We start from the raw sequence: 20,885 nt of genomic DNA on the forward strand, positions 1-20,885 counted from the left end.
TCAGTAGGGGGCTCTAGTGGTGAGACGACAAAGATCCATGGTCTGGACCCTACTACGGCATACTCCGATTCGCCGTGATGGTGCCGATCTGTCAAATCCACACACATGTTCCTTGAGAAACTAATGTTCCTTTTTACCCCTTTCGATCATTGTTCCGCCGGATGAACCAGAGTGGGGGTTTCAGAGACGCGTTGACATCGAAGGGCGGATCCAAGGATGGATCTAGAGATGCGCCTCTCACTCTCTCCCCACAAACCGACGCGTGCAGCTAGATGGTGGTGGCTTGGGCGGCGGAGAATTGTTCTTTCATCCCCATTCGCCGACATACAGCCTATGATCCCTGAAAATGCGCAGTCAAGGAGCATCCACCACGTGTGCCTCTCTCTCTCCCCCGCCCCTTCCCTAACCCCACACGCAGACAGTAAGCTTAGAAAGGCTAAACTCCACTGACGTAAAATAGAAAATGCGGATCAAAGCCCTGTCTCGCCATGTCTTTCTGCCTCTCTGTGTCTTGTTCCAATCTTAGAACATCCCTGGGCACTTGACTATCATCGGATAACCCTTCCGCATTTGCTCAAGGGGGGACAGGTGGCCTCAGAGCCGTACTACATGGTCCCCATGCTATGTTATCTTTGCCCCTCGCATCCAAGGTAGGGAAATTGGCAAATGAAATTGGGTAAAGGCGTGGCGTAGTATGTCATCCTCTCGTGTTCGTGCCTCTCTCTCTTCCCCGCCTTTTACCCCGCGATCTTCAATCATCCCCCGCCCCGCCCCCCCCCCCCCCCCCCCCCCCCTCTTGGCCCTGGGAGGGTCTGGCGATCGCCAAGAAAAGAAAAAGATGATTGTAACCCAACCCGTGTTCCGGAGCAAGGGAAAGAGACACAAAATGTGAAAATCGGTGCGCAGTCGAGAGATCCAATCGGATGAAGATCGAAAGGGAGGCGAGGCGGAAGTCCATAGAGTCATATATATATCAGCCACGGAGGATGAACCCGTCTCACGTCTCTCTCCTCTTCTTTCCCAACACCAGATCAATCACTCTTCTCCACTCTTCAGCTCACAATGCACGTCAAACTCTCCACTTTGGCCGCTTTGGCTCTCACCGCGCCTTTCGGATATGCCCAATCTAGTTCGGCTTCTGCCTCAGGAGCCGCTAGCAGTGGCAGCGCATCGTCCTCCTCATCGGGATACATTCAGGCTGTCCTTGGAGCCTTGCAGTAAGTTCTTGGTCTCGGGAGTGTTGGTGATTGGTGGTTGCCTTCTAACGATCATTCTTTCCAGATCCGCCAACTTGACCATGTTGGCATCTGCGGCTGAAAAAATCGCCAACAGCACGGACGGAATGATGTTGCTCTCGTCGCTAGGAAATGGCAACAAGGTGAGCAATGAAAACGGTCCGCCGAAGGAATCTCACCTGACTCACATCGCTAGACCGTCTTTGCCCCTACCAACTCTGCCTTCTCCAACGTCTCTAGCAGCGTCGACTTGAACAACGCCACGCTCGTCACGGAGATCTTGGCCTACCACATCCTCAACAACACTTGGTCTGGAGCAGCCGTTGCTACGTCTCCGAACCACACCATCGCTCGAACCCTCCTCAACATGGGCATGTACGCTCTGCCTGGAAACAAGAGTGCTCCTTTGGTCCTGTCGAAGATGTCTTCCAACGCTTCCGACTTTATGATCGTCGAGCCAATGATGAACGTCACTGCCATGGGTAACGGAACCACCGCAGCCAACCTAAAGATTTACATCATTGACGAAGTCCTCATGCTCCCTCTCAACGTCTCTGGAGCCGCCATGGAATTCGTCCCCTCCCTCGCTGGAGTCGTTGAGAAAGCTGGTCTCCTTGAACCTCTGGAAATGGCAGAGGCAATCACCGTCTTTGCACCCAACGACGCTGCCATCTCTGCCGTCATGAGTCAAGTCGGTCAACTCAACTCGTCCATGATCCAAACCGTCCTCGCCAACCACGTCATCAACGGTTCCATCGTCTACTCCCCTGATCTCTCTTCCGGAAACTACACCTCGGCCGCTGGTGAACCATTCAAATTCATGACCAACTCGTCGGGAACTTATGTCATGAGCGCAAACTCTACCGCCATGATCGTTCAGAGCGATATCATTCTCAACAACGGTGTCATGCACGTGAGTCGTCTCGAAAAGGGAGGAAATTTGTTCCAAATGCACGCACACTGACCTCCCCCTTTCCCTCTCCGATAGATCATCGACGGCCTCCTCCTCAACACCATGTCCGACCCTAGTGCCGCTGCATCAGCTTACAGCTCTGGGATCAACAACCAAATGACCATGACTGAAGCCACTGGTGCCATGACGGCCGCGACTTCCGCCGCTCAGACCAGTGGCAGTGGATCTAGCACTTCAGGAGCTGCATTCACTCGCGCTCAACTCGTCTCCCAGGGTGGAATGGGAAGCATCCTTCTCGGAGCCATCGGAGCCGTCGTCGGAGGTGCCTGGTTGTTGATGTAAGATGTAAAGAGAGAAAAATCTGGCCCCAAGGATCCCCGGCCGTTTAGTGGTACCGTGATTGTGTGTCTGCATGAGAACATTGGTAGCTTTTCGTCCTTTCTCTTTTTTGTTTCCCTGTCTCTATAGCTTTTTCGTCTTCTTCAGACTTGTCCAGACATTAATCAACAATGCAACGTGTATCGGTACAAAACAGGTGTCGAGTATGTATGGCTCGGTCCTGTCCGTAAGATGTTTACAGGTCTCTCTCTTGCCTGTAATCCGAAACGCCGGCCGAATCGCGTTTCATCGGAGATTAAAGTGAAATTCCACCGGGTCGGCTCACTGGTGGACTCTTCGCCTCATCTTGAGGTGCGGTGGGACAGGAGCGTTTTCTGAGCGGACATGGCTTCCATCAGCACCTCTGCTGAGTTCCATCAGACCTTTCAAGCTGGCAAATCAGGTGAGTCGAGGGTCGTCTTCATGGATTCCAACGACAAATGAGCTGACATCCTATTCCACTATAGGTATCGTATCGCTTTTAGATGCTCCTGGTCCACAATTCTCCGAAGTTACCCAGATGATGACCGAACTCAAGAGCCAGCTGGCGGAAGTCAGGTCAAGTCTACCACCGTACGACCAGAGGAACTATGAGCTGGTGAGTTGGTATTATGGAGAGCGAGCCGCCATGTCCCTTGCTTTCGCGGGGGGGCGGAAGTCAGCAAGGATGTAGTCTGCTTCGCGGGCCTCATCAGCCAAGGTGGAGGAAACCGTGCTAATAGTCGCCTGACATTTGAAGCAACTCCGAGAGCTCGAGAATAGGATCTCAACCCTTCGAGCGAAATCAAGACCAAAGACCAAGTTTTCATTCGCGAACAAGGGAATACTGAGCTCGAATCAAGCTGGTACGATCGCTTCATCAGGAACAACGGTTCCAAAAGATCTGACCGACCAGTCGACGGCTACACAACCGCAACAAGACATTTCACGAGATATTTCGCCTTCCTCTTTGCCCGCGCTTGGTGAATCGATTCCGCTGCCGACTGCTGGTCCGTCCTCCATCCACCGAACGATTACGCATAGACAAAACGCTCGGATAGATCTATCAGCTCTTGAATTACCTGATTCCTCTATAGACAGCGATAACGGGCTCAAAGGCGGCTGGACACTCTCGTTAGAGCACTTGGAGGATTGCACGATCGACCTCAGACCAGACTCAAATACAGGTACGAATACGAGTACAATGTATACCGGCGACGGGGCACAAAGTACAGGTCTGAGCTCCTTACATGCTCGGAACTTGGACCGGTGTACGTTGATCATTGGAGAGATGAATGGGAGTGCGATGCTACATGATTTGAAGGACTGCAAGATCTTTGCCTCATTACAGCAGGTGAGTTGGGGGACTGGTCAGAGCGAAGTGAAAGTCAGGCCATTGACACCCCGCTTGGGATCAGTTCCGAATTCATACTTCCACACGCTGTGATATATCTCTTTACATCCCTTCAGTACCCATCATCGAGGCATGTTCACACCTCACTTTCAGACCTTTGGACACGCACTGCTCAGATCGAGACCTGAGCCCTGATCCGGGCTCTGATGCGGGAGGCAGAATTAGACTGTCAAACCGGGTACACGAGGTTGCCGATTTCAGCTGGGTCAAACCGAGTACATCGCCAAATTGGATCTATGTGGATCAGCCGATATCAGAGGGCGATGCCGGGTGAAGGATTTCGCCATAGAGCCAAGGCGCAAGCAACGGCCAAGTAGAATACCGATAGATGCATCAAAGAGCAATATGTAGGATAGTACACAACAGATTAAAAACTCGGTAATCAAACAATGTACAAGATATGAAAGCGAGATGAAAGCCAATGCGAGTGATTAACAGGTTGAGAGCGTAATGGAGACGCCGCGTACGACTTCCGACCTAGACGCTCTTCTGAAGACGCTGAGGGGAAATCATACTTTGCGTCCCTTCGGGTGTCTTAAAACCTCCAGGTCCACCGGCGATCTCCTCCCCCTCATCCTCCTCCTCATTTTCATCCTCGTCTTCATCATCCTCTGGGGTGAATACCTCCATTTTCCGACTTCTACTCGCTCGCCTAGCCTTGTGAGACCTTGCATCCTCGCCTGGACCCATTCCCTGAGGTTCAGAAGGAGCTGACCTCGTCCCATCTGTACTCCCCAACCGCTTCCTCAACGCATCCTTCACCAATTCCGCTTTGATCTCTTTATCTTTCGCTTCTTCTTCCGCTGCTTCTGATTCCATATTCTCCACGTCGGCTGCAAAGTTGACTCCAGACTCAGGAAGGACAGTCCCCTTCCCAGAGGTCGCTTCGGCAAAGTTCTCATAGAGGTTCTGACCACTTTGATCACCTCGACCTTCACCGGACCTGTAAAGGGAGAATGAGCGAAAATATGTATGTAGAGAGGGGGGAACAGATGGACAACTTACCAGAAATGGAAAGCTCGGGTCATGACTCCGTATGACGCTGGCGTCACTTCTACCAGATCCCCTCGGGCGATCTCGACCGCCGGGACTTCATTTGGTGGCAGACCGACGAGATAGGCGAGCTTGACGTTGAGGATGAGCGGGAAGCGCCTTGTCATACTGACCCTACTCACCAGACACCGGATGACGGACGCATGTCCAATAATGAGTAGATCGTCTCTCACTCGCTCGAGCTCAAAAATGCACGGCTCGAGTCGTACTGAGGAAGAAAGAGACACTCAGCTACATCCCTGGATACATGAGCCGTACTCACCACTCAGATCGTGATAAGACTCTGCTCTCGGCGCACGATGCGCATATGGATCAGCCAAGAATCTCTCCCATTCGTCTGGATACCGCTCCATCGCTTCTTGAGACGACAGTCCATCCCACACGCCTCTAGAGAAAGTTTGTTGAGCCTAGTCACCTAGGATACGCTGTTTGTATAGCTACTCACGGATTGATCTCACTCATGATCGGTTTCTGCTCCACCTTGTACCCCGCATGAACGAATGGCCAGGCCGTATGGTACGCTCTTCGCCTAGCAGACGTCCAAACGAGTAACGGGTTCTCAGTCCCTAATGTCTCTCCGTTCGCTCTTCTCTCCTCTCGTAAGGCTTTTCGACGCGCTGCAACAGCAGCTTTGAGCCTTTCGGCGTATTCCCAACCTGCAGGTGAGAGGTCTGAATCGGCCTTGTATGAGTGTTCGATGAGTGATTGACCAGACTGGGGATTCAGAGCATTAGCTCGGTAGTCGATCGGGCAGTAAGACTCACGCGTGCAAAGTAGATGGTCCGGGGTGTCGTATGTATATTCATCAAGAAGAAACAACACCGCGTTTGAAGATACCCTTGAGTTGATCATGAGTTTAGAAAGCTTGGATCCAGGACTCACCCTCAATTCGATTCACTTCGATCCGCTCGCCGACGTTCATGACCTTGACGAAAGGTCCTTCGTCGACGGTCACTGATTCGTATACTGCTTCTTGGTCTCGAATACGTGACCAGTAATCCGCGACCGCAGCTTCCGCCTCCCATCCGACGTACTGGGTCCCATCATCAGTCAGGAAAGTTGACAATCGGAGCAGACTATATCCTCACGTCTGGTGATGAAAGTTTGACAGATCGAATGTTCGCTTCGATGATATCAACCTTGTCACAAATGGATTCTGGGGCCGGAGATGTCAGTCGGACAGAGCGTCGCCTGGCTTGTCACTCTGTGACACACCCATGAAGATAACATGAACACCTCTCGGCTCGAATTTGTCGAAACATTGTTTACGGGAAATCTTGTCTCCATTGTTCGCATCGTAGATGACCACCTGGCCGCCCTGGACGGTGAAGAAGTCCCAGATCTGATCTTCCAGCTGGTTTTTTATACTTTGGCGTAATGCGTCGGTTGAGCCTGATCGCGGCGCTGAGATAGCAAAAGGAAGGCATCAGTCCTCAGTGTCCAAGGGTCTCAGAGAGACTTGCACAGGATACCATCCGATGCAATGCAACGCTCCGCTCTGCGTACTCACCATTCGTTACGAAATAATCGGAGGGCAAGGAATCCGCTCCCCCGAGCACTTTTCGCCTGTAGTCGCCCAAGGAATACACGCGAGTCTTGACTCCGAGCCATCTAAGGTATCGTTCCAGTGCTCGAGATAGATGCGTCTTGCCTCGGGCTGGAGACGTGCTTTCGTCAGTTCACTAAAATACCACAAGGATATGGTGAAAGAGAGCCGAGGATCTAGCTCACTTACCTGGCAGACCGACGGTACAGATGAGAATGAGACCTGCGTGCCATAGCCTTCCAGATTGAGTCACGTAGAGTGGTGCTGCCATGATGAGATTGTTGGCGCTGATGATCAACGACACAACACGTCTCCAGAACGAAGGTCGACCTGACTGACCCTTGGCTTCTTGGGCCTCGTCGTTCGTCTGCCCGGTAGGTAGCCGATATCAATTTGAATGGATTCAATCATTAGAGTTTCCCTCTAATCGATAACCTTTGACATTAGAAAAGTCCCCCTCATTCGAACGGCTCGGACGTGAACCACATCGGCTGCATTCCTGTGTCTTGATCTATCGCACCATTTACCATGACACTCTCGGACGTGGAGCAGTTAGCGAGATGGCGAAGATTAGGGGCGAGGCATTCAGAAGAGGTAGTGGATATCGCTATGAGGGTATTGAAGAAAGGTGGACTCGGCGAGGATCGTGAGTTGCAGCGTCGCGCCCAAATCCCACTCGAAAGCTCACGGAGCACGCAGAATGGGCTATTCGGGAACAACTCGCCATAGCTGCTTTAGACATTGGAAGAAGTGATGTTGCTCAGGTGAGTCGTCTGGCTTGGTGAAGTCTACATCACTTGTGCAAGATGCTCACGTACGCTCGCTCGTAGCGCCAATTCGCCCGGATGGCTATCCGGTTCAAGGCTTCTCCTCGAGTTGACATCCTTGTCGGACTACAACTAGAAGCAAGAGGAGAGTTTGAAAAGGCCAAAGAAGCATACTCTGGTCTCCTCAAAGTCAGCGAGACGAATATTGTACGCCGGCCTGAGTTCTCTGCTCACCTGTCGGGCTCGTACTGATCAGGCCTACTTTTCAGCCCGCTCACCAACGACTCATCGCTCTCCAGCTGAACAACCCCTCTGCCGCCATCACGAGCCTCTTATCGTACCTCGATATCTTCTACTCTGATCCGAATGGATGGTCTCTTCTTGCAGAACTCTATGCGGATCTGGGATTGTACCCGCAATCACTGACTGCTCTTGGACATTTGCTGGTCATTCAAGCATGGGACAGTGCCGCCGTGTGCAGGGCAGGAGAGACCGCTTATACGATGGGGTGGGACATGACACTGTCAATCAAGGGATCTAAGTAGTGCTGACGTGTATCTCAGAGATTACCAGCTCGCGTTGAAGTACTTTCTCCGGGCGACTGAGATGCAGACCGATCCAAGCTCACCAGGCGCAAAGGAAGAATCTTGCCGGACGAGGTCATGGTGGGGTGTCAAGCTGGTCAGTCGATACCCTGACAAATACCGAGCCTAGGTCCTCAATTGACATTGCCTCAGTCTCTCCGCCGGCTGATGAGCGACGCTGCGGCTGAAAATGACACGTCTGTACCTGAAGAAATGGCCACCAAGCCGACCCTATTACAAGCTTTAGACGCTTTAGCCACGGAGAGATTATTAGCAGCGGATGGAAAGGGTCTCAGCGCTCGTAGAGCTGTACTGTCTGCTTCTCAACCTGCCGCGAGGTAGAACATGCATACGTGCTCTATGTATTACGACGATGCTGCGCTATATGGCCGGACACATGCCCTTCATCAATGCAAGGCTCATGCAGGCTTGGTTCGAATCAGCGGCAACCGCCGCCAAAACCTCGCGATTTCAGGACTGACCTCTTTCTCGGCTTTGAGCTTTTTCCCCCTCCTCTCCGCGTAAACCACTTCAAATACTCTTTCGTCCAGTTGTACTCGTCTTCATTCCCCTTTCACGGGCAGTTTGTGTCCACTCGGCAGCACAATTTCATTGTTTGACCTTTGAAGCGCCTTAGGATACCCTCAAAAGCCCTGATTCAAACCCAGTGCATCACCCATTTCATGGACATATAAACCACATTTTTGGGCAGAGAGCCGGTAAGCCCTCACGGCGGCCTCAATATCATCTCCTCAAGCATTTACTTCGCGCTCGGAGACATACCCAGACGTTGACGGTATCCCAACATGTCGGGGGCAACTCGAAATGGACGCCCTAGGAAAGCTTCCACAACGACTGCTCCCAATCCTCTCGCTATTCCTGCAACGCCAACTGTTGAAACTGCCTCGACTGGCGGAGCAGGGATGAGTATGCCGGCTCCAGGAACTTCAGCCACGGGCCCAGTCACTCAGGCAGATTGCGAGCATCTTGCTGCTCAATTATTAGATCCCTCCATAGGTGGGTTCGAGCTTGGATCAAATCTATGCTCGTGTCCTGTATGCTGATGCTCTTATTTTAGTGATTAAGCGAAAAGCAGATATTGGTTAGCTGAGCTTGGACTCGTCTTCCGACCTAGCTGACGCATCGGATCAGCATCTGAGCTTCGGGATTCTGCAGAGAGCAATAGAGATTATGCGTTCTACGAGAAGTATCTCGCAGTCTTCATCCCATGCGTTATTACCATCCTCGGAGAAGAAAAATCAGTCGTGTTCGTCAAAGAATCTACTGATCAGGTGAGTCCTGGGCAAGCTTGGGTCAGGTCAAGATTTGACTGAACATCTACAGCGCTTCCGACATACCCTCCTAGCTTTCATCCAACGCTTACCGCGAACAGAGCCATTCCGTCAACATGAGAGTGCCGTCATGGAGCTCATGGTCAAGCTAATGAAGGTTGAAAATGAGGAGAATGCCTTGATCTGCATAAAAGTCATGATCGACGGTTTCCGCAATCACAAGGTGAGATACCCTCCGCCAGACCAGACATTTCGCAGCTTACGCTTGGCTTCAGGAGCAAGCTGAGCCATTTGTTGAACCATTCTTGGAACTCGTCAAGCAAATGTACGCCAATACAAAGAGCGTTGTCGACAGAGAATTCAACACACCAAAGGCAGCGGTTCGTATCGTCCTCCTCTGCTCTTGCTGACTCCTTACCAGAACGCTGGCGGTCCGACTCCTTCCCCTGCCCCGCCTACACCAGCGAGTGGCGAATCAGGCGCGCAGGCTCAACCAACCCCCACTCAACCCTCGGCCGGCCACAATCTTCTGTCCCGCGCATTACAGTCCCCCAAGGTGCTGACAGAATGTCCGATCGCCGTCGTTCTCATCTTCCAGACTTTCCGCCCTGTTATGCAACAAGCGATGCTCGACTTCTACCCGCTCGTCATGGAGAGTATCAAAATCCAGCCTGAACCTCAGCGTCTAGCTCATGCAGAAGCTGCTGAGAAAGGAGAGATCTTTGTCGGCGTCGCAAATGGCATCACCAACCGGGAGGTGTATGCGGAGATCATCAAGGCGCAAGTCAAGGTGAGAGAGCCTTCCCCGAGCTCCACGCTGATGTCGCTTAGACCATGGCGTTCGTTGCGTACGTCATGCGTGGGTCGCAAACCGCCACAATCAAAGAGTACCTCGAAGTTTTCCCGGAGGCTTGCATCAGATTACTCTGCGATTGCCCACCTGAAGACGTGGCCACTCGAAAGGAGCTCTTGGTGGCGACCAGGCATATCCTCACTGCCGATTCTCGGTCCTCTTTTGTTCCTCATATCGACACTTTGCTGGAAGAAAAGGTCCTCGTCGGGACTGGAATCACCAGCCGCGAAACTTTGCGCCCTCTCGCCTATTCTGTCGTTGCAGATCTCATCCACCATGTCCGGAACGAATTACCACTCACACAGCTGGCGCGTGTCGTCTACGTCTTCTCTTGCAATCTCAACGACCCTACTTTCACTCCCGCAATCCAGACAATGTGCGCCAAGCTTCTCAACACGGTCATCGAGTCGATATACAGTAAAGGCGATGCGCAAGAGGCCAATCGACTCATGCAGAGCATGTTTTTCAGCTCGTTGGATAAGCTCATCGCCATGACGCAAACGTATGACCGTCTGAAAGATCTAGCGGAGAGGGACAAGGGCAAGGGCAAGGCAAAAGACGACAGCGGCGGAGAAGACAAGACTGCTTCAGCTCCCGATGGGGATGTCGAAATGGATGATGCAGATGCAGAGAAACAGAAGCAACGGGAGGAGGAGAAACAGGCCGACAGGATGCAGCATGGCTGGAGGGAGATTGAGCAGGCTATGCCTGTATATGCAGTGGCATATGCGGAAGAATCTCACGAGTCTTTCTGCAGGGGTGAGTGTAGTTCAGCCTTTCGGGTAGCAGACGTTGACACCTTCACAGAGGCTAGATATCTCTTCAAAACGTTGCTGCACACTTTCCGGTCGATTCTGACCTATACCCGCCAGAGCGATGTACCATCTGCTCAGCCTGACGGGGAAATGCTCGGTAAATTCTTCGAACACGGTCTCCGGTGCCTGGCCATCTATGAGGGCAATCGAGATCCGAGAGAACCGAAAGAGGCCATCGAACTCTTATCACAAATCTTGCTGCTGTTCGAACCTCATGTCTTCTCTGAAGTATGGATGAACCACATGGATTTCTTTGTCGAGCACTCTATCACCAATCCTCAGATTTTCCCCGTCCTCCAGATGCTCATCACGCACGAATCAGTCTCCCATCAACTGGTCGGAACTTTGCTCAAATACCTCATGTCTCATCTCGCAGAGGTCGGAGATTGCGACAAGACGCGTGCAGCGTTGACCTTGCGATTATTCAAAATGTCTTTCCTCGCTATCAACACGCACATTGGGACGAATGAGGTGGTGCTCGTTCCGCATCTCCAGAAGCTCATCATGGACTCTTTCGGATACGCCGCCAAAGCAACGGATTCTGCCATCTACTACCAGATTCTTCGAGCACTATTCCGTTCTATCGGAGGAGGACGCTTCGAAGCTTTGTACAAAGAAGTCTTGCCGATCCTCCAGGAGATGCTTGACACGCTCGCTCACCTGCTCCATCATGCTTCGACAGAGGCCGATCGAGACCTCTTTGTGGAGCTCACTTTGACCGTCCCCGTTCGTCTCACCAACTTGCTACCGCATCTCAGCTATCTGATGAAACCACTGGTTCATGCTCTCCAAGCGGGTCCTGATCTCATCAGTCAAGGTTTGCGTACGCTCGAATTATGTATCGACAACTTGACGGCCGATTTCTTGGATCCCACAATGGGTCCTGTCCTCCGAGATCTCATGACGGCCCTGCATCAGCTATTGAAACCCATCCCGGCGAATCGCAGTCACGCCAATGCAGCTGTTAAGATTCTCGGCAAGCTTGGTGGACGTAATCGTCGATTCCAAGAGGTTGATCTAGAACTCGACTGGAAGAGACTCGATTCAAACCTTTCTTGTCATGTAACGCTGGAGGGTAAAACACACCGAATGCCTCTGAATTCGTTGGTCAAAACTGCTAGTGATGCGATTCAGAAGGACAACGAGAACTATAGGGAAGACGCTCTTCAGGTCGTCATATTGTCCGCCCTGTCCGCTTTCCAAGACGTGAGTGCGGTTACAAGGTTCGAGCTGACACGCCAGGATCTGCCCAATCTCGAGGGAAACACCACATTCCATACCTCCATGTCCGCGCTATTCACCGCTTGCTGTCTTCCTTCACTGGCTGATCGCGCTACCGATTTCGTGCGAAGCTTTTGTCGCAGGGTCTTCGCCATTGAGCTATCACGGGCGGAGCCCCAAAAGGTTGAAGGTGCGAAGTACATACCAGACATTGGAAGAAGCAAGCGGCACCTGCCGCTCACGACGGCGTTGGAGGAGAGTTTTGTCTCCACCCTGTCGGAATCCAGCGGGGATGTACGAGAGGGCTTGAAGAAACTCTTGGCGACGATCATTTCAGACTTCAAGGAACTGGCTGCAACGCCAGAGCTAGTCAGCAAGCCTGAACATGCTCGCTCTGTCGACAGAATGGTGTATCATATCGCCCAGCGATTCAGCAACCTCTGCCACGAGGAAGATTGGTCTCGGAAGATGGCAGGAGTCGCTGCGATTGACGTGTTTGTCAACAAGGTCGATGTCGGTCGCAAGCTCTTGCTCGAGCTCGAAATCGAATTCATGCGGTCTCTTCTCTTCTGTTTGCGAGATGCACCCAAGGATCCGCCGCGGACATCCAAAGCGGTGCAGACATTAATGGAGGAGTTAATCAGCAATTGTCAAGGATCTGAAGATGGAAAGAATCGTCTGCAGCGATTAACCGAAACTTTGGTTGTCGAGCTGCACAGTCAGAGCGGGTTATCACGGACTGCTGCCCAGTACTGTCTCACTCACCTCGCCAAGGTGGTCGGCCAGACAGTCACAGAACTCTTAGCCCCTGCTGCAAAAGCCAAATTGCTGGACGTGTCCGCCGGACCGATCTTCTCCAAGCCCCTTCGAGCCCTTCCATTCCCCATGCAAGTCGGGAACATCGATGCAATGACCTGGCTGTTGGAGCTTCAGCCAGTGTTCATCGAGACGACTGAGGAGTTTGTCCGATTGTTGCACGAGGTTCTGGCTCTGGCAGACGTGGACGATGCGAATCTCATAACCAAGCCAGCGACGCACAAGCAAGAGATGTGGCTGAAGACTCTTCGCATGTCGTGTCTCAGATTCCTCAGGGCTACCATGGCGAATCCAGAGTATCTGAACAAACCGAACCTTGCTGCGAGTCGATCAAGGTAAGCTCACGGTGCCAGAGATCCGCTGACGTGCCTCGCAGGATCATCCAAGTCTACTTCAAACACGTCTACTCACCGAGTCCCGAAATTGTCGATATCGCGCATGAAGGTCTCAGAGACGTGCTCTCCCAGCAGAGCAAACTCCCAAAGGACGTTCTGCAAACTGGTCTTCGACCGATCCTGGTCAATCTCGCGGACGCCAAGCGGCTAAGTGTCTCCGGTTTAGACGGTCTGGCTCGTTTCTTGGAGCTTTTGACCAACTACTTCAAGGTTGAGATCGGTGTCAAGCTGTTGGATCACTTCCAGACATTAGGCGATCAGCAAATGTTGGTCAAGGCGGCATTCTCTCCGTTGGATGACAACTCGGATATATCGCGAATGACCAGATTGGTCAAGATTTTCCGCTTGCTACCTGCTGCAGCTGTCAAATTCCTGCAGGACCTGGTTCAGCGAGTCGTTGACGTCGAGGCGAGATTGCAGCAATCCAAGCCCGGACCTTTCACGGAAAATCTCGCAAAATACATCGATCGATACCACACTGAAGGTGCACAGAATCTTCTCGACAATATCCGGGATCCGAGATACATATGGACGTATCGCAACATGATTGCTTCAGGTCATGCCCCACACCTTGTTGAGACGTTGTCGTCCCGGGCAGACGAGATCTGCCGATTGTGCTTTCAAAATCCCGAGGCGATTGACTTGGTTCTGCCCGGGCTGGATCTCATTCGCGAACTGGCCAACACATCTACGACTTGGCTGTCTGACCGCGAACCCGTCTTAGAAGCGCTCGTGGGCGTTTGGCGGTCGATTTTGACCAAATCGCGGCACACCAAATCCGACATGTCGAGTGTGCAGTATCAACAGACTCCGACATTACTACTTGACATGTTCATGATGAGCTTGCGCCAACAACAGCATATCCCTCTTCTCTTCCATGTTGTCGAAGCGTACGAGATCCGTAGCTCCATCGAGCGGCAGCAGGTCTCTTTCTTCCTATACCAGCAAGTTGCGCTTCAGAGTGACGTCGAGTATCGTCGAAATGTGCTCGAGCAATTCATCCAGCTGTACGAGGACGATGCGGTCACTTGGGCGTTTAAGACTAATGCCTTGCGGACTATCGTCAACCCTACGCTCCGGACCTACTTTGCCGATCCCAACAATGATGGTTCGCTCGTCACGACGAAAATGGTGCAAAAGATCACTGAGCTAATGTGGCAACCGCTGGCTGTATCTCAACGAGCGAAGCAACATGAGGACACTTTGCTGATAGAAGTCTACGCGCTGGCGACTTTGCTCGTACAACACTGTGGAGCGAAAGTCAGTGACACGAGAAAAGATGTCTTCAAATTGGCTTGGATGGGCATCAACCTCCTCGAGCCGACTGTCAAGCTCATGGCTTATGTTCTGGTTGCTCATTTCATGGTCACTTACGACACTCCGCTCAAGTTTGTTCGTCTGACTTGGATCGGTCTCTTGAGATTGAAGGAGAATGACAATCGAGCCCTTTATCGCCAGGCCATCGACGTGCTCGCGCCATCGCTGTCGATACGAGATCCGACTCCTCCGAACGTGATCCCCGAATGGGCGCAACGCGTTCGGACGGTGCTCATTGAAGATGGCCACGCCTCAGGGCAGCTAGTCACGGTGTGCGAATTGCTGGTCAATCATCCGGATCTGTTCTACGACTACCGAGAATTATACGTCCCACACGTCGCCAATGCTCTCCAGAAGCTCGGATTCGTTCAAGCGTCCACGCCCGAAATGAAGCGATTGACTGTGGATGTAGCCGAACTGATCTTCCGGTGGGAGAAGAGGCGTCTTGCGGCCAAAGAAGAGGCGAAGGAGGAAGCCATGGATGTGGATAAGCCTGCGCGTCGGTTGAGAAACGAGTCGACTGAATCGTCTCCAGTCAAGAAGCAGAGAATCGACAGAGCGGGCACCGCGGTATCCAGTGCAAGTGCTGGTGGATGGGTAGCGTCAAGTCAAGTTCGCGAACTTGTCACAGCACATTTGCTTCGACTGGTCGCCACTTCTTCGGAGCCGATGACTCGCGGTAGTCTTGCGAAGAGGGCGTTGGATCTCTTCAAAGAGATTCTCGGACCAAAAGGTTTACCAAATGTGAACGTTAAGCTTGGCTTTTTCAGTCGCACAATGACACAGGTCAGCTAAGGAAATGTATATTTGGATGTACAGGCTGACGTATCGGTTCAGGAGATCAACGAAAATTCAATCAACGTCGTTGCGAATTCTACAGAAGTGGTCGCTGCTATCGCAGCCGTCCGAGACCAAGCTTGGGTCAAGACCAATCTCGGTCTTCTGACGAAGCTTCTGGAGAAAGTCTGGGTCTACGAAGATACCGGACTTCATGAGACTGTGCAAACTTTGACCGAGAACATGTTCAAGGAAATGCCTCAAGATACTGAAGGCGAAGATTCCGATGGCAAGAACCTGCTCACGTTTGTCAGAGACACAATCAACGACGGGCTCAATGCCAGTCTCCGATCGAGCTCTCATCTGCCCGGAACCCTCTTTCTTCTCCGGACCTGGCTCAAGGCTCAGCCCGGCCAGCAATTGCAAACCGAAACGATTGGAACGGGCATTTTGCGTGTCTTGGCCAACCTCGTCAAAGTTCACACCTCGAACGGACCTGATCAGGCTCACCGTTTGATCATCGCCATCCTCGACATAGTTCGAGACCGACTCGGAGAGCTCAAGGAGCAGCGACGACATCTCATCTCCATTCTTGGCACCCTCATCGATCGGTCGACCAACATCACTTTGTGTCGCTACCTACTTGATATGGTCCGTCAATGGGTGTTGAATGATCCTGAGCCTACCGGTCAGGGCAAGGAAAAGGCCGGCTTGCTCTTGAAGATGGCAGCATTTGAGAATAGGGACAATGGTCTCTTCCAAAAGTACCTGGACGTGATATACGACATTTACGAGTCGGACTCGCTCCGTGGTACAGATATTACACACCGCCTCGAACCAGCTTTCCTGCTTGGCGCAAAATCCAAAGATCCATCACAGCGTGCGCGATTCCTCGACAAACTCGAGCAATCGTTGCCACAAGCCCTGGACAGTCGCCTTCAGTACATCTATTCTCTTCAGAATTGGGATACCCTGTCGGGCGACTACTGGATCCCGCAGATCCTCAGTATGTTGCTTGGCATAGTGGACTACGAAGACACCTTCCTGCGAAAACCACTCTCCAAGCTGGTCGAGAACGATGTCGTCGCCGCGCTTTCTGCCAATTCGAGCGTTGGCGACCTCGTGCAGGCCGCTCGGAACCTCATTCACCAAGATACCAGTCTGGCGCACAAGCTCTGGGTGATCGTTTTTCCTATGTGCTGGTCCTCCCTTTCGAGAGCTCAACAGACTTCCTTCAATGGCTACATCGTCAAGCTGCTCTCCAAAGAGTATCACTCCAAGCAGATTGAGGCTCGACCCAACGTCATTCAGACTTTCCTGGAAGGTATTCTTCCCTGTACCCCCGCCGTTACCCTTCCTCCACTTCTCGTCAAGTATCTCGCCAAGACCTTTGATGTGTGGTACGTCGGCTTTGAAATTCTCATGAAGCTCAGCGAGGTGTACAAACCGGACAATGCACTTCGGGACAGCTGTGCAGGCTCCTTGAGCGAGCTCTACGCCGAGCTAGCAGAGGACGACATGTTTTACGGTTTGGCGAGAGGTCGATGCGTATTTCAGGAGACAACGGCTGCTCTGACTTACGAGCAAAATGGAATGTGGCCGAAAGCTATCGAGCTATACGAGCAAGCTCAGATGAAGGCTCGCAATGGCCTGCTACCATTCTCAGAGGAAGAGTACTGCTTTTGGGAGGACCATTGGATACTGGCAGCTGAGAAGCTCCAGCATTGGGATGGATTGACGGAGCTTGCTCGAGTGGATGGTGATGCGGATCTCCTCTTGGAATGTGCCTGGCGACTGTCCGATTGGGGCGCTTTGGACCGCGAGATGATCGAAACCAACCTCAATCGTGTGGCGGACATTGCAACCCCTCGTCGGAAAACATTCGAAGCATTCTCGGCACTGTTGAAGGCTCATCTTGCTCGGGAGCCACCGAACGACTTTGCCAGGATCTTGGACGAAGCTCAACAGGTGACGCTACGAAAATGGGTCAGCCTGCCATCCGGCAACGTCACTGCCGCACATTTGCCTCTCCTTCAGATGTTCCAGCAATGCGTCGAGTTGGGAGAGGCAGCACAAGTCTTTGACAGTTTGTCCATGACCAATCAGCAGAATCTGGAAATACGCGTCAATTCTGATCTGAAGACAGTTTTCCAAACTTGGCGAGACCGATTGCCCAACTTCTGGGACGACATCATGGTCTGGAGCGACCTACTCGCTTGGCGTCAACACATTTTCCAATCTGTCACTAGAGTCTACGTACCGCTGATTCCTCAAGGTGAAACGGCCACCTTTGGATACAAGGGCTATCACGAGACGGCTTGGATGATCAATCGATTTGGCGAAGTCGCTCGTCGTCACGGACTACTGGACGTCTGCAGTGTTTCGTTGAATAAGATCTACGCGCTTCCCAATATCGAGATCTCCGAAGCCTTCCTCAAATTGCGTGAGCAGGCGCTTTGCTTCTTCCACAAGGCAGACAAGTTCAACGATGGTCTCGAGAACATCAGTACAACGAATCTCATGTACTTTGCCCCCGCTCAAAAGGCCGAGTTCCTCACCCTCAAGGGCATGTTCATCAGTCGCCTCGGTCAGAATGAAGATGCCAACGCCGAGTTTGCCCACGCCATTCAGATGGACATGAACTTGCCCAAAGCATGGGCAGAATGGGGCAGATTCAACGACAAGCTGTACAGTGAACGACCCGAGGTCAGCCCGACTGGACCTCCCGACCCAAAGCCAGGCGAGATGAAGATGACGGACGAACAATGGGCCACCTCTTATGCTCATGATCGCGCTGTATTGGCTTCAAGCGCCGTCTCTTGCTACTTGCAAGCCGCAGGTCTGTACAATAATCACAAATCCCGAGGCATGCTTCTGCGGGTCTTGTGGTTACTGGGACTGGACGACGCGCACAACACCATATCCAAGGCCTTCGAGAATTACAAGGGTGACTTGGTCATTTGGTACTGGATTACTCTCATACCGCAGCTTCTTCTGTCTCTATCTCATCGAGAGGCGAAGCAGGCTCGATCACTTCTACTCCGTCTCAGCAAGCTATATCCACAGGTGATTGAGAACGCACGAGACTGTCTGATACACATTGCTTACTTCTTCATAGGCCCTCTTTTACCACCTGCGCGTAACACGAGAAGACTTTGGTCACGTCAAAAGACAAACGCTAACTCAGCGCGCTGCCACTCGACGCGCGGCCGAAGGCTCAGGCAAGCCTCAAGATGGCCAACCTGGGGCGTCCCCCAAAGTGGAGAATGGGGACAACAAGGAGGAGAAAGCCAATGGCGCCGAAGATGGATCGGCAGCGCAGACCAATGGCGAGAACGCCAATGGCCCGCAGGCTACCGCAGCGAATGGCGCTATTCAGCAAAACGGTCAACAGATTGCCGGACGTCTGCCTTGGGAACTGGTGGACGAAATCATGAATTCGCTCAAGACTCAATTCCCGCTGTTGGCTCTGACAATGGAAAAGATGGTAGACCAGATATCCATCCGGGCCAAGCCGTCTTCCGACGAGGATATTTATCGATTCTTCGCAGCGCTTCTTGCCGATGCTCTCCAGGTGAGCCTTCTGCTGCTTACTTTCTTGTATCGAGCTGACATCTGCAGCAATGGGGTGGACGAAGCGGAATCGTCAACGATGATGGAGAGTTGAACTCGATGACGAAGGACAATCTAACTAAATTCTCGAACAACCTCTCGGGAGATCTGAAAGTGGGTGTCTTTCTCAATGTCGGAACTGACAATCCCAGGCTGCTATCGAGAAGGACTTCATGGAGGACATGCCGAAGCTAAGGGACTACATCAAGCGGCTACAATGGTGGCGAGACATGTACGAAAAGAATCTCGACTGCCGCCCTCGAGTTCAGCCTCTCGACCAAGGGGGATGCAACCTCATTGAGTTCCATCGAACCAAATTTGACGATGTAGAGATACCGGGTCAATACCTTCAGGTGAGGTCGCTGTCGACGTCGGCGATTTTAAATTGACTTTTCATAGCATATCGATCCAGCCGAAGAGCTCATCAAGATTGCGCGATTTTCACCCAGGGCGGAACTTGGCCGTGGGCATGGTCACTGTTTCCGACGTATCACCATGATCGGTTCCAATGGCTCCATGCACACGTTCAACGTTCAGATGCCTGCCGCCCGACATTGCCGACGGGAAGAGCGACTGACACAGCTGTTCCGCATCATGAATAGGTCAGTTGTAGGCACTTACCTGAAGTACGGAGGCTGACCCTCCTTAGTGTATTGAAACGCCGAAAGGAATCCCGACGTCGAAACATCCAATTCCACTTGCCGGTCGCCGTGGCCCTGGCCCCTCAACTCCGACTGGTGCAAAACGACTCCTCTTATATCAGCTTGCAGGACATTTATGACGAGTTCTGCTCATCGAAAGGCATGTCTCGCGAGGACAGCATCATGGCTTTCTATGATCGTGTTAAGCAGCTGCATAACCCTGCCATACCGAGGGTGAGTTAAGACGCACGGATGAACGCTAATCGACAGTCGGATCCGAGGTACTATCAGCTTAAGTCGGAGGTTATGGAGGAAATCCAGACCAAGATGATTCCCGAGACGATTTTGACCAATGTGAGTTTGCCATTGCAGAGCACCGGCTGACAGAAATCCAGTACATGATCAAGACGATGAACAGCTCAGAGAGTCTGTGGTTGATGAGGAAGCAATTTGCTATGCAGACGGCAACGGTCATGTTCCTGACTTTTGTCTGCTGTTTGAGCAATCGAACGCCAAGTCGATTCCACCTCAGCCGAAAGACTGGATTGATGTATATGACCGAGATACTACCTGGTGAGTTCACGGCGCATTCCACGGAACAAATGCTGAAGGGGATGCAGCATTCGCACACGGGCATCCCATCATCGCATCCAACGAGACTGTACCATTCCGACTCACACCCAACATGCAGAACTTCATCACTCGAGTCGGAATCGAAGGAGTCATCACAGCCGCTGCGACGGCCATCGGCCGATCCCTGACCATGCCCGAGTTTGACCTCGGCGGGACATTGTCACTCTTCATCCGAGACGAGGTGGGTTGAGAACGCTTCCGTAAGGCAGTCAGCTGACCCTCCATAGATCCTGATCTGGCATAACACGTACATGAAAGAACCCCGACAGGAGCTATCTCTTACAGTCCAAGTGGAGAAGAACGTTGAGCACTTCATTCGCCGCGCGACTATGTTAGGCTTCATTGGTGATAGCAAAGAAAAGGTGCAGTACAGCCCCCCCCCCCCAAAAAACACCATCGACTCGCTGACCAAGACTGCAGCCGAACAGCCCGTCCGACCACTACCACGCCATTGTGACCTTGATTTCTCAAGCCACCTCTCCCAATCATCTCGCTCAGATGCCCGAAAACTTTGTAGCGTGGTTCTAGAACTCGAAGAGCCAAGACTGAACGATTGTACGCATATACTATATTTCCGCGAACCCATCATGAAATGAACATTGCTTGACCTGTAAATAGATTGACTGACGAAAGAAAAAGGAGAC

General features: G+C 52.2%; 5 protein-coding genes across 5 annotated transcripts; 4 read left to right on the forward strand and 1 right to left on the reverse strand.

Annotated features, from left to right (window-relative positions):
• Positions 1–1,062: 1,062 nt before the first annotated feature.
• Positions 1,063–2,490, forward strand: BD324DRAFT_647916 (hypothetical protein; the record flags this gene model as incomplete). The annotated part of the gene is made up of 4 exons (XM_022017741.1): positions 1,063–1,217; positions 1,282–1,378; positions 1,432–2,148; positions 2,224–2,490. 4 exons carry the CDS (start codon positions 1,063–1,065, stop codon positions 2,488–2,490), a joined length of 1,236 nt encoding a protein of 411 aa, XP_021874695.1.
• A 312-nt stretch (positions 2,491–2,802) lies between these two features.
• BD324DRAFT_33860 (tubulin binding cofactor C-domain-containing protein) lies at positions 2,803–4,295 on the forward strand. The gene is made up of 4 exons (XM_022012521.1): positions 2,803–2,929; positions 2,994–3,124; positions 3,266–3,859; positions 3,924–4,295. Exons 1-4 carry the CDS (start codon positions 2,872–2,874, stop codon positions 4,191–4,193), a joined length of 1,053 nt encoding a protein of 350 aa, XP_021874696.1. The 5' UTR covers positions 2,803–2,871; the 3' UTR covers positions 4,194–4,295.
• Positions 4,296–4,396: 101 nt separating this feature from the next.
• Positions 4,397–6,789, reverse strand: BD324DRAFT_574604 (putative cytoplasm protein; the record flags this gene model as incomplete). Its single annotated transcript, XM_022013070.1, has 11 exons — positions 4,397–4,862; positions 4,925–5,043; positions 5,095–5,180; positions 5,235–5,359; positions 5,418–5,686; positions 5,737–5,810; positions 5,855–6,005; positions 6,061–6,128; positions 6,188–6,376; positions 6,483–6,629; positions 6,708–6,789. 11 exons carry the CDS (start codon positions 6,787–6,789, stop codon positions 4,397–4,399), a joined length of 1,776 nt encoding a protein of 591 aa, XP_021874697.1.
• A 79-nt stretch (positions 6,790–6,868) lies between these two features.
• Positions 6,869–8,232, forward strand: BD324DRAFT_612908 (hypothetical protein). The gene is made up of 7 exons (XM_022014454.1): positions 6,869–6,892; positions 6,966–7,164; positions 7,218–7,282; positions 7,349–7,492; positions 7,555–7,793; positions 7,849–7,966; positions 8,023–8,232. The coding sequence occupies exons 2-7, from the start codon at positions 7,047–7,049 to the stop codon at positions 8,209–8,211; spliced, it is 873 nt and encodes a 290-aa protein (XP_021874698.1). The 5' UTR covers positions 6,869–6,892; positions 6,966–7,046; the 3' UTR covers positions 8,212–8,232.
• A 160-nt stretch (positions 8,233–8,392) lies between these two features.
• Positions 8,393–20,885, forward strand: BD324DRAFT_678421 (putative histone acetyltransferase). The gene is made up of 21 exons (XM_022018990.1): positions 8,393–8,886; positions 8,948–8,971; positions 9,022–9,161; positions 9,214–9,384; positions 9,437–9,541; positions 9,583–9,951; positions 9,993–10,773; positions 10,822–12,035; positions 12,072–13,201; positions 13,243–15,364; positions 15,416–18,421; positions 18,474–18,929; positions 18,977–19,081; positions 19,120–19,320; positions 19,367–19,569; positions 19,617–19,842; positions 19,879–19,962; positions 20,004–20,181; positions 20,229–20,422; positions 20,469–20,603; positions 20,662–20,885. The coding sequence occupies exons 1-21, from the start codon at positions 8,676–8,678 to the stop codon at positions 20,767–20,769; spliced, it is 11,163 nt and encodes a 3,720-aa protein (XP_021874699.1). The 5' UTR covers positions 8,393–8,675; the 3' UTR covers positions 20,770–20,885.

This window comes from Kockovaella imperatae, assembly GCF_002102565.1.
Source record: "Kockovaella imperatae strain NRRL Y-17943 chromosome Unknown BD324scaffold_1, whole genome shotgun sequence".
In the NCBI taxonomy this organism is placed as follows: domain Eukaryota; kingdom Fungi; phylum Basidiomycota; class Tremellomycetes; order Tremellales; family Cuniculitremaceae; genus Kockovaella; species Kockovaella imperatae.

What these genes read in the sequence shown, in the direction of transcription:
- BD324DRAFT_33860 (XM_022012521.1), top strand. Translation starts at nt 2,872, where the DNA reads ATGGCTTCCATCAGCACCTCTGCTGAGTTCCATCAGACCTTTCAAGCT. An exon ending in CTTTCAAGCTGGCAAATCAG is followed by an intron (nt 2,930 to 2,993) that starts GTGAGTCGAGGG and finishes ATTCCACTATAG; the next exon opens with GTATCGTATCGCTTTTAGAT. An exon ending in TCTTTGCCTCATTACAGCAG is followed by an intron (nt 3,860 to 3,923) that starts GTGAGTTGGGGG and finishes GCTTGGGATCAG; the next exon opens with TTCCGAATTCATACTTCCAC.
- BD324DRAFT_612908 (XM_022014454.1), top strand. Translation starts at nt 7,047, where the DNA reads ATGACACTCTCGGACGTGGAGCAGTTAGCGAGATGGCGAAGATTAGGG. An exon ending in AAGTCAGCGAGACGAATATT is followed by an intron (nt 7,493 to 7,554) that starts GTACGCCGGCCT and finishes CCTACTTTTCAG; the next exon opens with CCCGCTCACCAACGACTCAT. An exon ending in GAGACCGCTTATACGATGGG is followed by an intron (nt 7,794 to 7,848) that starts GTGGGACATGAC and finishes CGTGTATCTCAG; the next exon opens with AGATTACCAGCTCGCGTTGA.
- BD324DRAFT_678421 (XM_022018990.1), top strand. Translation starts at nt 8,676, where the DNA reads ATGTCGGGGGCAACTCGAAATGGACGCCCTAGGAAAGCTTCCACAACG. An exon ending in ATTATTAGATCCCTCCATAG is followed by an intron (nt 8,887 to 8,947) that starts GTGGGTTCGAGC and finishes CTCTTATTTTAG; the next exon opens with TGATTAAGCGAAAAGCAGAT. An exon ending in TCAAAGAATCTACTGATCAG is followed by an intron (nt 9,162 to 9,213) that starts GTGAGTCCTGGG and finishes GAACATCTACAG; the next exon opens with CGCTTCCGACATACCCTCCT.